At 34.1% G+C, this 16,157-nt stretch overlaps 1 protein-coding gene across 1 annotated transcript in view; it reads right to left on the bottom strand.

Annotated features, from left to right (window-relative positions):
• The window catches only part of Pi3K68D (phosphatidylinositol-4-phosphate 3-kinase catalytic subunit Pi3K68D), a 168,667-nt gene that overhangs the window by 90,816 nt on the left and 61,694 nt on the right, over positions 1-16,157 (bottom strand). The window contains exons 5-10 of the mRNA XM_072534551.1: positions 11,073-11,266; positions 6,699-6,795; positions 6,485-6,640; positions 4,504-4,724; positions 3,079-3,178; positions 891-1,102 (exon numbers count right to left, since the gene is read on the bottom strand). Of these exons, the coding sequence (XP_072390652.1) occupies positions 891-1,102; positions 3,079-3,178; positions 4,504-4,724; positions 6,485-6,640; positions 6,699-6,795; positions 11,073-11,266 (980 nt within the window). The remainder of the gene's footprint in view (positions 1-890; positions 1,103-3,078; positions 3,179-4,503; positions 4,725-6,484; positions 6,641-6,698; positions 6,796-11,072; positions 11,267-16,157) is intronic.

Raw genomic sequence — 16,157 nt, 5'->3', positions numbered from 1 at the left:
TTTTTTTCAGTATACTCAATACATTTCCGCCATTGTTCCTCATTGACTTGGTTTAGTGCATCTTGCCAGAGTTGTAAAACGCTGGCTTCGTCGGTGGTCTTACATGCATGTTTATCATAGTAGTTTTTAGTGATGCCCCACACCAATTCAATTGGATTATACTAGCAGTGATATGGTGGTAGTCTTAGGACCTCATGACCATATTTTAGTGCCATTTGGTCAACGACAAATTTTTTCTCAGTAATGTGTTCTTTGCACTTATTTAATAATTCAGCTTTTAAAACTAGATGTTCGTGTTCTATATTTTTCTCCGACAGCCACTTTCTTAAGTCTTCTTTTTTCCAGCTGCTTGTTAGAAACTTTTCCTCCTCTCTGGTGTGATACGAAGCATTGTCTAAGACTATTAATGACGGATTTTCCAGATTTTTTAATAATTTTTCCTCAAACCAATGTTCAAAAATATCGGCGTCCATATTTCCGTGGTAATCATCAGTTTTTTTTTGTCGAAGAAAATATAAGACTAACATTGGGTATAAAACCTTGCCATTACTCGCACTAGTACTCGAATAGCATTTGGTAGAATCATCTTGCCAGGATGATTTGGTATTATTTCCTTTCGCAAAAATCCATGTTTCTTTACGTTTCCACGTTTTTTCACGATTTATAAAAAAATTGTTTTGGTAGCGCTGATTTATCCTCAAGTACTACAGCCGACCAGTAGAAGGTTCGGTACCACAAAGCAGGTAGAAAAGGGAAAGCATAACAGAGTGGCTGTAACTAGAGTCATAAATTACGATAGGATAAAACGACTTCACTTTAATTTATTTAAATAAAACATGGCTATTGTTATTAAAACTTAAAGAAATAATGTTATATTCTAAAAAACTTACATTTGAGGGTAAAAAATTCCTACATGTTTCCTCTAAAGCTTCTATAGTATTCATAATATCTAAAGTACACAAATCTCCCATTAAATTAACGATATATTTTACTGATTGAATTACGTTTAAAGGCTGAATACCAGGCATCACAGACGGGGTAGTATTTTTTTCTACTTGAACAGAGGCATCTTCTAATTTCCTCATTTCGTTTTCTACAGTTTCTACAATGCAAAATAATATTTATAATACCTCACCAAAACAATTATCTTAAGTAAAAAATAAACTGTTGTGTATTAATGCTTCATGTTAAATTTGTAATCAAAACAATTATACATATAGTACGTCCCAAAAAGTTTTAATCAAATGGAGGAAAAGCTTATCTTACATGCCACAAAAAAATATTCTCGATAAAATGGCCTAGAAATCCATTATCAAATAGGTATGAAAGTTTCAAAACACTGGCTTCGATGTAGGAAAAATAATAAAAAATGATTTGCAGTGAAGAATAAAATTGGTTTAAATTCAAACAGAGAGTAGAATGTTCGGTGAATTTGTTCTACAGCGTGACCCAATAGATTGGAAACACATTTATAAAATATGAAGTTGTTAACTGATTTTAACTGTTTATTTTAAATGTCATGTAATAAAATGCTTACTTCAGGACATAATATAAAATGTTTATTCACATTTCCAAGGCATGACACTTTTCTGTAGTCAAAACTTTATATTAGCCATTTTTTTATTCAAAAAATTCCTATGCCATGGCCAACATTTCGAAATAGTAAACCTTTTGTGTTAAGTCTTTAAGAAAAGAAATCCATAGGGATAAGATCCGCAAAGCTCGGAGGCCAAAGAAGGCAATAAAAAATCTCGAGCATTTCTTTTTCAATGACATGTTGCAACATCAAGTAGGCACTCGATTATTTATTTAAAAAGGATATTCTAGGATTATTTAAAAATTGTAGGTATCTTTCTGCATTCATGCTATTTCGAAAAAAGTATGGCCCAAAAATTTTATGCCGCACATACATTTGTTTTAAATGATATTTATCTCGCGTTTGGATTTTGAAATTGGAATCACTCTATCATCGAAGATTTTGAGACATTATCATAAATCGGTTATCTCCTAATTCTCCTTGGATCCAAGCAAGAAAAAACTTCGAAACTTCGTTCTACCTTCGTTCTTTTAAAGTATGGGTCAATTGGCGTTTGTATGGTTTAAATTTATTTCATTTTAAAATTCTTGCAACTGTACTTTTACTCATATTCAATAAATTTCATCTTTATCGAAGTGAATATTTTAGGTTTTTAACTACCATTACCATCACATCATTTTTATTTTCTTCATTTCTAACCCATCTCCTATAATGTCTTCTAAATTGATTTTCCACACTTACAGACATTTTGAATTTGTTAATTAAGTTCTATGTAATGTCTATTAATAAAGATTTCTGCTACTTCCCTAGCTAATCTATCTAAAAAGCCTAAATTGTCAACTGTAAAAGGTAGGCATCTGTAAGATTTTGCCGCTCCTGTCTATCTTTATGTGACATTTTTATCCAGTTTCCGGCATTTCTCTTAATATCGTCGGTTCACCTACTGGCTGACCTGCCTCTACTTCTGTATTATTCGCTTAGGAATGGCTTTCGAAATTTTATCGAGTTGCACAGAGAAAGTATTCGGGGAGAAAGAAATGGATGAACCCCGAGACTCGTCTAGCTGCTTTTTAAACGTAATTTACAGCTCGAGCTTTCTCTTCTTACTAAGATAATTTCCAGTAATTTTACTGCGCATTAACTGGGCTTGCCGATTGTAGGATTTCTAAAGTCGTTCCTAGTTTTGACAAACTGTACACTTCATGTCTCGGACGTCATTCCACTATCTTTCATGTCCAGCGGTCATCCGCCATTCTACAAACATGCCCGACCCAATTCCATTTTAGATATAAAAGCAAGAAAGCGGGTTTTGTTATATTCAATTAAGGAATCTAAAAGTTTTTGTTGATTTACTAAGTCGAAGGCCCTTTCGAAATCTACAAATAAAAAAAAGAGGTTTGTTATATTCAATGCATTTCTCGTTCAGAAATTTTGTTACTAGATAGTCATTTGTTCAAAACATGCTAACAATTGCTATATCAAAATTTGTAAATGACTTTTTTCAAGGTTTTCAATGAAAGATAATTAAAATTAATACTTACCAAGTAATATATTCAACTTTTCGTAAGTAATACGGACATTGGAATCGTTTGGGATTATGTTTTCGAACTTCAATGTTTCGTCATCGTTATCATCTGCAACCTAGCAAATATAAATTAAATTTATACTTTACATTAAAATCAAATAAAACAAACAACAATACTAAACACGAGCTACAAAATTGCACTGACCTGCTGCATAAACTGAAAAACACTAAATAGATAGTATAGTGCAAGTCAAGATATAGTGTTTTATAACTTTGAAATCTTTTTACAACTATAATCCAACATTAATGCTAGCCACCAAAGATTTCAGCACGTTCCGACCTGCAAGGAGAGGAGGTTGTTGCCAAAACAGCTAAAGGATGCTCACATGGTGAGTGCTTTCCCCCTCCTGTGGCCACCCTGGTATCTGATCTTATTTCTTGACGCACAGGGGGCAGAAATGCAGGACTATGCAGATAATCTAGTAATTATCGTAAGAGAAAAATACGGAAATGTTTTATCCAGCTCACTCCAACCAACATTAAATATTCTTACTAGGTGGTACGACAGCGAAAAACTCTGCCAATGGCATCAAAATAGTAGTAGTCAGTTTCACTAGGAGACGGAACCTAGATCACATCTGGATGCTCGCTTGGTGTGGAGAAACTGTCAAAGAGGCGAATAAAGTCAAATATCTAGAGTAATACTAAATAAGCAGCTTACACGGAACGCTCTTTCCATGTAAGTGAAGCTATCTCTTTGGACATGTCGAATGATATGTGGGAAATCACGGGATATGGAACTCAATCAGATGTACTGATTATATATGATTGTAGACATATTAGTACTCTATATGGTGGTCTGGTGATATCGAAAGAAGCTGAATAGGTTTCATTCAGAGCAAAGGAAACATTAATAGGCCCAGAACCTGAATAGCAAGAAGCACAGCGAAATGAACGATATTGGACTGGGTGGAACAGATGAAATGTAACCACTGGTACGAACTAATGGGTCATAAACATAGAAAGGCTTTTATACATGAACCTTCGAAGAAGAGATCCAAAGATCTACTAGATATAAAGAGAAATGATCTGAGAATTATCGTAGGTCTCCTAAAAGGACACTGTCGCATAAAATCGGACTGACAGAAAGTGCAGTTTGCTATTTTTATCAGGATGATTACGAGACGGCAAAACAAGGTCTGTACAACTGCCCAAGGTTGGATAGGATAGGGCTTAATAAATTCTAGAATTATCAACTCGAGCCTTATAACTTCGTAGAAGTGTCAGCATAGAGTTTGTTAAAAAGGCTGGTGTAAAAGGACAACTTTAACCTAGGGGTGAGCTATGATAGACTCATATTAAACCTAATATGAGAGAATAGATACAACTTTAGTCTGTCAAAATTCCAATTTTAACTTATAATCTAAAAGCAAAATATTACCGTTCGCGCAAATGATTTGTCCTTTTTGGAATCCGGAATCAAAATTAAAATGACGTCTTCGTCCAACTTGATACAGTCATGCACGTACTCGTAATCACTAAGGAATGTCGTAGGCACTAAATACTCATTGCTGCCCCATACTTTTAATGTGTATTGAGTGGTTGCAGGGGCGTCAAGGCCATAGGTTAATTGCATCGTCACGTGTTCAACACTTGAATTAACTAAAACAGAAAATTAAAGTAAATTATTTTGATATCGATATCGATACAGAAGTAACATCCGCCTATTTCTAGGTGAACTAATGCAACAACGTGTTTCGTTGTTTTGGATAAACGTCCAATTAAAAAAAAACACAGAATAAGGGACGTTAGATTGAAGTAGCTGCAAGAAAAGGAAAAGGCATCATTTTTTTATCAAATACAATATTTTTGTTTTTAGTTTTTATCGTCTTGTAAATTTCTTACGACACTTTAGACTACAATGTATAGATATCTGCTTTGTGTTGAATGTCATTCCAGAGAACAGGTTAGTCACAGCCCGCTCGGGAAGCAAAATCTTTCTAAGATAATAAATTAAATTAATTAGTTTTACGCTTCGAAATTTCTCTGTTCTGGTGAATAGCGTCCGATTCTATGTATCTTATTAATTCTCTTAATTTGTGTGAATTAATCGAAGTTGGAATATGTCGGCGAAAAAGAACAGGACTTGAAAGTGGTCTCAACACCTATTTTTGTCACCAGTGAGCAATTAACTACGTCGACAGTGCACCTAGAATAGTTGATCAGTAAATTTATTATGGCCGGAGTAGCTATAGTTTGAAGTTACATAGTTTGTTTGTTGTTTGAGCCCCAATTAATTTTTTTAATTTTTTGTTCCTACTTATTATGTATTATATTGAATTTTTCGTCCCAGTCTCGTATCTTGCTGAAATCCATATCTAAATATCTTATCCACAATCAATCGCGCCATAATAACTGAGTGCCCGTTCGCATATGGCATCCTGCCGTTCTTATTTCCAGTCCCTATCAATATACTGAGGAGTAGGCAGATTGAGACCTCAGTGCCGTTTGAGGGTTCTCGTATTTCTGAAGAACAAGATACTGGTACGTCATGAGGGGAGTAGGCAGATTGAGATACCAAACTCGAACGGAATCATTTCCCTCTTAATAATGGCTCCAAAACGGGTGCCAAAACGTCGAGTTTTAAATTCTCAACGCAGTTCTTCTGAGAACTTAGTAATTTTCATATTTATATATATATATATATATATATATATATATATATATATATATATATATATATATATATATATATTTATACTTATAGGTAGGAAACCCGGGTAAATCCTTAGGTTTATGCCTAAAAATATTGACAATAAGTCCCGAACCTAATAGTTAATTGTAGATACCCCTTATCTCTTAAGTTTCATTACATTTCGTTTTCATATTTCTTTTTGTACAACTCGTTTTCTCCCTTTTCTTTTTTCACGAGGTCTAATATGCACATGAAGATCCATGTCAATAATTCGCAATAAACTTGGTGTTTTTGGCACTCAAACAAGAAACAGTGCACCCGGTAGCATGTGCGCCTTCAAATGGCGTATCATGGAGTAATTGACATGTGCACATGTGACATGTCATGTGACTCAAACAATGCAAGCGATTGACCGATTGCAATTACACAGTTATGCAACTGGCATAGGCTCACAAATACAGAGTTTCGCATCTCACTCAAGATTTTTAATGCCCAATTCTTAACAAATACCTGACTTTGTAGCTGAATTTCTACGTCAGCAGATAGATATAACATGTAACAAATAACTGTCAGCTGAAACCCACTTTTTACAATTTTTGCAAATACAAAGTTTTGCATCTAGTGGCCTTAAATCATATATACAAACTTGCAGAACTACTTCAGAACAAATGAGCTTACATAATTATGCATTTGTTATATATTAATATAAATATCTACTTATAATTACCATCACAGGTGAAACTAATAGCTTGATTAAAATCAGCTCCTTCAAAATCTGGATGTACTTGCAACTTAATACTTAATCCATCACTGTATTCATAATTTACCATAGGACTTATTACAAGTCCCATATTCGTGTCTGGATCATTGTACTTATATTGTTCTAAAAAATAATAAAAATTATAACATAATAATTATTACAAAAGGTTTTTAGGACTTACTTCGTATATTATAAACCATATTATAAAACGATTTGAGATCAGGATCGTTGGTCACGGATCTATTATTAACTTGTTCAATAATGTTAAGCAGATTTCTCTAAAACAAAAAACACTTAAATTAAAATACAATAAAAATACAGAATTAATATGTTTTCTCCTTCTTCTTCTTCTTCCGGAGATGCCCATCTTCTTGTGATCTTGGCGACCACATTGACCCCTATTATTCTATTCACAGCAGCTCGAAATAGATCAGTTGACGTTAGACCAGTCCATTTCCAAAGATTGGCCAGCGAGGATACATATATACGTCTGCGTTCAGGGCCTCTCTTGCCTTATAGAATCAACTGTAGAAGTCGGCATTTATTATTAGGCATAAAGTTCCGAGACACTTATAGAAGAATACGAAATGAAACAAAGCAGTTGGTAAGAAGAACCAAAAATGAACACTGGGAATAGTTTACAAAAAGAATGGAAAGTGACTTCTACGGTACACAAAAACAAATATGGAGATTCCTAAGAAATCAACGAAATGAAATGGAGAATTGAAGGAATACAATAACATAATGGAATACAATAACATAATAGGAACATAACAATCAACACAATAATGTACTTGAATTAAGACACGAAATAGAAATCAGTTTTCAGGAAGTAGAGATAGCCATAAATTCACTCAAAAATAGAAAGTCGCCAGGACCAGACAAAATAACCAAGGAGCTTCTAAAACATGGAGGCATGATACTATGACTAACAAGATAGGATCTTCCCGTAGCACAAAATCGGTCGTGTTCGCGCATGCCGTCATGGAAATCATTGGAGATCAGATTTGAATTCTTGTTAAAGTTAAATGGGATTTTTATGCATTCTGTGATGAAATTATTTAATTAGCAAAATAATAATATTAAATAAAGGTTTAATAATTACAATAATCGTACACAAAAGGATATCTCCAAACTATTTAATAAAGATTATTTATTGACACATACAAAAAACTGACATTACGAACGTGCAAGTCTCCAATTACGTCACGACTTATGCGCAATATCTTATCTTCTTAATCATAGTATCATGCACGGAGGAGAAAGTATAACCCTAAAGATGACAAAACTGATACAAAAGCTAATATTTCACTGCAAGATACTATACGCATGGAGAAACAGCATAATGATACCAACGTTCAAGAAAGGAGATAAAGAAGACCCCAACAATTATAGAGGTATAAATCTATTAAACACCGCACTTAAGCTTACCACACAAGTCCTAACCAACAAAATCAATAAACTAACAACTTTATCAGATGAACAAGGATTCAGATCCGGAATATCCTGCGTAGACGCCGTATTTGTACTCAGACAAATCACAGAAAAGGCCATCGAGTACAATAAACCAGCATATCTATGTTTTATAGACCTGACAAAGGCTTTCGATCGCATCCTAGTCGAAGACGTCTTACACCTACTGTATAAAAGAAATATACCAATCAATATTATATAAACCATCGAAAACATCTACTTAAATAATCGAATACAGGCAAAGATACAGTAAAACCTCCCTTAACCGAAACCTTTTTAACCGAAACATCGTTTAACCGAAACAGCTGACAGTTTCAATAATTTCGTCAATAAAAAGTAAATTTTCATCGCAAAACGTAAACAATTTCATTAATTTCACTCACCGATTGATGCCTATGTGTGTTGGAAAATCCAAAAAACCAAGAGCTATAAAAGATATTTCCGAAAAAGTACTTCCAGTTTTTTATAGAAGCCAAAAAAGCTCATGGATGTCCCACCACATTCGTTCCAAGTGTAAAATCCTTTTTAAAATTAAAAAACCTTCCCATCAAAGCATTGTTGCTTGTTGACAATGCGCAAACTCACCTTCAAAATCTACAAAATGGTGACAATTGTCAGATTTTTGCCACCGAATGTCACGAGCTTAATTTAGCCGTTAGACCAGAGAGTAATAGAGACATTATAGAGGAGCATTCTTAAGACATCTGTTATTACAGGAGACGAATGAATCCAAAACTGTTCCCGAAATTCTCAAATCTTTAACAATGAAACATGTTGTTTATTGGTGTGCTTCAACTTTGGAAAAATGCTGGAACAAACATTTTGATTGACGATCCTGAAGAAGAAGATGGTAAAGAAACGACAGAAGAAATTAAACCTTTAATAAAAAATTTGCTGGGATGTGACGAAATTAACCAAGAAGAGATACGTGAGTGGTTAGCAGCCATGACTCAAAAAGTGAATTCATCGAACAAGACATCATTGATATGGTTCTTCATCCAGACTACCTGAGCGTATCAGACGACGAAGATGACGACCCAATAGACAACAGGCAACACGAGACAGCCGACGAGATTTTCAATGCTTTAGAGGTAAGAATTTTATACAGTAGGCCTAAATAGTTAGGGACACTACTAGGTTCTTAATTTTTGTTGTCATTGCATAAAAAAGTTTTGTCCTTTTCAGATTGCTTTACGTTTCGTCGAACAATCGAATGAAGCAAACTCATGACGTTCTGCAAATGAACGATGGAGAGATATAGCTGCAAAACATCGTTGTCAAACGAAAAAAAGAATATAGAAGATTTCTTTAACAGAGCATGTTAAACTTGTTCATTTTCCTTAGTTTTATTACTTTATTCTGTGTTTACTTATTAGAAAACATTACGAAATCACCTCATAGACTCATTTGACCAAGAATACTATAAAAAACAATGTTATTTTTAACCGAAATTGTTATCCGAAAGGGCCTTCCCCCAATTATTTCGGTTAACGTAGGTTTTACTGTAAATGGAAAACTAACACACACCTTCAATACAACAGCCAAGAAAGCAGCACCTGTCAGAAACACTAATATTCAAAAAGTAGATCATCGCTTTTTAATAAGTGGCCATTCTTATAAAGAGTGTGACCAAGACTTTGGTTTGATAGAGTTAAAAAAGAAAAGAACCAAAAAGAACCTGTATGTACCTCAACATTGGATGGAGCTGGTAACTTCTACAAGTAGAAAGTTCTTTACAGTACAGATGGAAAATGACAAATTCTTAGACTTTCAAACATTTGCGACATACTTCAAGAAGAGCGTGAGTGAAATACAGAGCATACAATGGTTATATTTTTAACAGGACAAACCTTTAAATTTAAAAAATTTATTAAAATCCTTTGTAAAAGGTATATATTTAAAAACCCAAACGGGCTGTGTTAGACAGAACGTTTTCGGAATACATCATTCCATCATCGGTGTCTAGGAGTACATGAATGTAGCCACTAAATATATGGGTAAAAACCCGTTAACAAATAATTAGTTACATTTGTTCGACATTACATCTTATAAATACTTATGACGTTAAAGTTACCGTTGGATTAGGTAACATGGCGACATATCCTAATCCAACGGTAACTTTAACATCATAAGAATTTATAAGATGTAATGTCGAAGAAATGTAACTAATTATTTGTTAACGGGTTTTTACCCATATATTTAGTGGCTACATTCATGTACTCCTAGACACCGATGATGGAATGATGTATTCAGAAAACGTTCTGTCTAACACAGCCCGTTTGGGTTTTTAAATATATACCTTTTACAAAGGATTTTAATAAATTTTTTAATATATGGTATACAGCCAAATACAGGAACGTAGATTGCTTGTGGACTTTAAAATTATTTTACAAGAAAACAGTTGGATGTATCATAGAAGAGTTTAGTGAGCTACCTAGGAAAATAAAATATGAGATAGTAAAAACTCTGCCCTTCTGCCAAATCTCTTGCCAGTACCGATTGACAAAAGGCCTCTCATTAAGCAAGCTAAATATTCAAACCTTTCAACAGTTACTCAACTACGTACCTCAAATTTACTATGAGTTTTTAATAAATCTACGACATGATGCTCAACGAGCTGGAGAACTAGCAAACTTAGAAGAGCAGAAGTCGAAAATGACGATTTGGAACACCATTACGACACTGATGTCTATAAATCATTCATAAGTCAATTATGTATTAGAGTTATGGTGAAAATTACATTTGTACAGAAACTTAAGGGTCTTTTTACATTTGTTACCTTTATGTTACATTTCTTAAAAGTAAAAGGGTACAAGTGCTACTTAGCAACCTAAAAATAGCTCCAAAATGAGTAGTCAATAAAATTATGCTTTTTATTACCGATAATAATAATAATGACTACAGTTACTAAATCGGAGAAGAAAAACTAGCATTAGAAAATCATGGTAATTACAGTGAGGACTCAACTTTGAACGGCATTTACTCAAAATTTACTTTTTGTCACTTATACCCCTTGACTTCTAGAGTCCTCAATTGAGATTTCCAACCACGATATAAAGACAAAGAATAAAAATTTACTTACTTTAACGCACTTAAAACTTCTTCTATCTATTGTAGACATTCGAGATATTCCTGGTGACAAAGGTGTATTATCTGGTTTATTTACAGTTGCATATATGGGGTCGGATATACTATTATTTCCTGAGCCGGAGTAAATAAAATCATAAGGATCGTATTCTTCGTAAACGCTGTTACAAATAGACATGGTATCATCAACTATAAAAAATTTAAGACAATTTTAAAAAGTGATTTCTATTTTAAAAACTATATGTAAAATTTAAATACATTTGGCATACACAAGTTTAGATTATCACAAATGCGACATGAGGGTTTTCCTCATTAATGTGAAACTAATTATTGTACATTACCGAATTAATATTTAATTTGAATAAAGTAATTGGTGTAGGTACCGAATTTCTTAACTATAATTGTGAAAGCGTAAACCAAATCAATATTTTAGAGAATCTGTGTTAGAAGTATGGTTGATTTCTTATGGCTGAAGACAACGACAACTTTCAACGTCTATAGAAAATGTCACACCAAGAGTGCAGTACGGCTAATATAGGAATGCACAATTGCCGGATTTCACGCCTTGTGCTTGGCGATACAAACAGGTCCAAGTGGTAGTCACAGAACCGTACCCAGATCTCTACGCCGGGCTCTGTTATTTATTATAAAATAATATATTGATAAAATAATTGCCTTCAAGTAGCCAAATAAGAGGCATGAATTTGAATAAAAAGACCTTAAGTTTTTAGCGAGAATTTTATTATAAAACTGTATACTTTATTAAACCAACAAATGTATTTTAAATTACATTTCTTGATAGCTATAAATATACCGGGTGGAACCTCAGGTAACTCGATTTCCGTGCACCCAGCCCAATATCCAAGAAAAACTTTTTCTTTTGTAAATATGTGAAAAATTATCAGGAACGGGAATATCGAAAAAGATTTTCACATTTTTTAATCCCGGCGATGTTATTAAAAAAACAAGTTGCCCACTTGAATCACTGCGAAATTTTAACACCTACTATGAATTTTTTTTTTGTGGAAATCTGAAGTGCAGTTTTTGTCCTTGTTAAAACATAATGCAGTCTCGCATTTTTTACACACAACATAAGTTTACCTAGTTCCTTAGCATAGCAACCTGGTAGTTTTCAGCGAAACCTTGTGTTATTCCATATGGGATAATGGTTTTCCTTGCCCACACTTGACCAGATGAGCAGGTATAAGGTTTATAGTGTAGGTTATTTAACATTATATTATATTTATACTTTATTAAACCAACAAATATATTTTAAATTACATTTCTTGATAGCTATAAATATACAGGGTGGAACCTCCGGGAACTCGATTTCCGTGCACCCAGCCCAATATCCGAAAAGCCCATACTCTGATTGGACTGGTAAATGCATTTTATTGGTTATACAGTGTAAAATAATCGAGGTTACTCACAGATATTCAATTAATTATACTAAAGACGTCCTCTACATCCGAGATGTCGGATTCGCTTTCGCTACTCTCCCCTGTGTTCGCGTGTATTATCAATTGGTCTACGTCATCTTGCAGGTTGTCCGCAGTCCACATCTCAGTTTTCGTTTTCTCAACAACATGAGTGACATAATTGCGCCAATTTTGCTCTGTGACGCGTGCGAAACCGTCGTCGATCAACTGGCGTACCTCGTCGTTTTTAAAAGTGGTATTATGGGTACCTACATATCGCTTAACTTGGTTCCACACCATTTCTATAGGATTCAATTCGCAGTGATATGGAGGAAGCCTTAAAATATAAACATTATGTTGTGAAGCATACTCATCAAGATGATACTTATCGTATTGATCTTTAAAAGCACGCGCTGCTTCTAATAGCTCGGATTTCAAATAACACTCCTCAAAAAAATGTCTTTTTCCACTAGCCATTCCTTGATTGCAGCTTTATTCCAGGAATTGTTAGGGAATCTCTCTTTACGGGAGTGGTACGATGCATTGTCCATTACAATGACATTCCTGCGACCATTATTTGGTAAATTTGATATTAATGTCTCCTTAAACCACGACTCAAAATATGCGGCATCCATTTCATCGTGATAGTCGCCATCATTTTTCTTTGCCAGAAAAACACGCTGTGTGCCAGGAAGGAAAACCTCCTGAAAAACCTGCATGCAATAAAACATATCGTAGACCTCGTTTAGTAGGTGCTTTTAAGCCAGTACTTAAACCTTTGAGAAAAGCATCACGACTGTTTTGTATCGTAGTATCGCACCATTCGTAATTTATAGATTGGCCAACATTAACCCACGATTCGTCCAAATATATGATATTGCAATGGTCTTTTCGCAAACGTCGTATGGTTCTTAAATAATTATGGCGCCAATGAATAATATCCTCTCGCTCCACCATGATGCTTCTTCGGCAACGTTTCTTATAAACAAATCCAATATCTTTCAGAAGTCTGTATAAAGTAGAAAGAGACAACGGCTGTATATTCTCATTACCTTGTATGAAGTTATGTATATGCTTCAAGAATGGCGGCAAATTTTTCATGAAAAATTCACAATGAACAATTCTCCCTAGAATACTTCTTACACCCTCGTCATATGTGAATATTCTAGAATTTGATTGACACACTCGTTTTTTACGTTTTTTTAGCGATTTCAACGTTCCACTCTGTTCTTTTTCTTTTTTGAAATTGTAAATGCTTCTTTCGCTAACACCAGTCATCAACGAAGTACGTCTTACAGCAGCACTTACATTAAGTTGTTCCGTATTTTGTAAAAAACACAACACATTTAACACTACGAGTTTAGCGCAACCGTTAAATAATTCACCGGATTTAAACTTATGGGACTCCATGCTCTCTGTTGAAACTCGGACTAAATTTTGAAGTGTAGTTTCGTTTTCCAAAAGCACTTTCACCCTAAGGATGGGTAGGGGGTGAAATAGGGAAAGCTTGGAGTTTATCAAGTACTAATTATGACAAACAAGTTTATGGCCATATTTAGGTGATTATATTAATGATGGTAATTTGTAGCAGAAATTTTACAAAAGAAATGAAGACCTATTTATAGAAACAACATAACTGTATTTTTAATATTTTACATACAATAGAAAAAATCCAATTTCTATGAAAGAATTGGAAATTTGAATATTATATATAATATCTATAAATAATATCATTTCCAAGTTTCCAAACTCTTTCCTAGAAATTATGTAGGTTTTTTCTATTTTATGTAAAACATTAAAACTACAGTTATTGTATGTTGTTCTTGTAAAGAGGTGTTCAAATGTTACTCTTATGAATATGATTCATTTGTATATCTCATGTTGACGTTTTATATGCAAACTTCATAGTTTTCGTTGTCAATAACTCATCAATGCCTTTTTATTCTACTGTATACGTATACATGATATAAAATATTTTACTCGTACTGCCGGCAGATGCATTTTATCCAAGCCGGTCCTGTGAGACAATGAGCAATCAACAGCTGGAGAAAACCGACAACCCTGCGCGTTTATTCTCCATAAGAAAAGCATTGCCGTATCTTACCCGTACTGCACTCTCAGTGTGACATTTTCTATAGTCCACGTATTTAACATACACTCACCGGTACGAAAAACGGAGGACTTGCATTTTTAAATAAAAACTTAAAATTGTAATTCTCTTTAAACTTTTGATACATATTATAATATCGTAAACACAAAGGAAACAAACTGTTTTAAGTAATTTCTAATTAAAATTTAACTTCTTAACAAAGACTGTTTCACTAGTAAAACAATTTAAAAATTAAGCAAAAAACGTAAGTAAATGTTGTAACAAAATGATGCTCAATTAATGAAAACTTAAATCATGTGTCCCGACAAACTGATTTTAATAATGAAAATGTTTCCTTCACGTGCTCGAATTATTGCCTGAATTCTCCTTGGCATGCCTAAAGTCAAATGAGAAATGTCCTGTTGAGGAATAAGTTCCCATTCCTCTAATAGGGCTTCTTGTAACTGATATAGGGTTAAAGGGGCAGGAACAGGACTTAGTATCCTTCGCTCAAGCATGTCCCAAACATGTTCGATTGGGTTTACGTCTGTACTCAACGCTGGCCAGTCCACTACAGGAATGTTTACTTCATTTAAAAACTGTGCATTATCATGCATCAAAACAAAGTCATTTCCAATAAAACCAGCATAAGGCACAACGAAATCTAGGAGAATTTCATCAATGTACTTGGCAGCTGTTATGGAGCCTCTCGGAACGATGTACAATTCTGTACGTGCCTCTAGAGAAATTCCAGCGCACACTGTAATGAGTCCGTCACTTCAATAATCCTTTCATCACCTTTAAATAAAATCTTTAAATCAATATTCATTAAATATCTCTTAGTAACTTTTAATTTCTAAGTTGGTATTAAGCAGCGACTCCAGTTTTGGAAAACTATATACATGCTTCTCCGACTCGTGTCACTCTTGTTCTGACCGGGGAGAAGTAAAGTGGGTTTAAATCAGTAGGCGGCCCAGGGACGTGCTGGGATTTGTTTTAAGAATATTAAATTTTGTTGTTTTTTGGAAGAAGAGAAGTTGGAGGAAAGTTTTCGTTTGTTTTTGTATGTGTGTACCGTTTGATTTATAGCCATAGACTCATCGGATTTTTCAAAAGAATGTGTTTGTTTATGAGTGTAGAAAGTTACAGCCACTTCGCAATTTTTTTGTTTATTTGATGATTTACGGCTTAATTGGCCTGTATTAATTGAGTTTGCGTCTGGACTCAATGCTGGTCAATCCATTACAGGAATGTTTACTTCATTTAAAAACTGTTGAGTGATTCTCGCACTGTGAGGCTTCGCATTAGCATGCATCAGAAAAAAGTCATTTCCGGCAAAACCACAAGGCACAACAAAATCTTGGAGAATTTTATCAATGTACCTGGCAGCTGTTATGGAGCCTCTAGGAACGATGACCAATTCTGTACGTGCCTCTAGAGAAATTCCAGCCCACACTGTAATGAGTCCGTCACTTCAATAATCCTTTCATCACCTTTAAATAAAATCTTTAAATCAATATTCATTAAATATCTTTTAGTAACTTTTAATTTCTAAGTTGGTATTAAGCAGCGA

The sequence above is a fragment of the Diabrotica undecimpunctata genome, chromosome 6 (assembly GCF_040954645.1).
Source record: "Diabrotica undecimpunctata isolate CICGRU chromosome 6, icDiaUnde3, whole genome shotgun sequence".
Lineage (NCBI taxonomy): Eukaryota > Metazoa > Arthropoda > Insecta > Coleoptera > Chrysomelidae > Diabrotica > Diabrotica undecimpunctata.
This window is presented reverse-complemented; position numbering and strand designations above follow the sequence as displayed.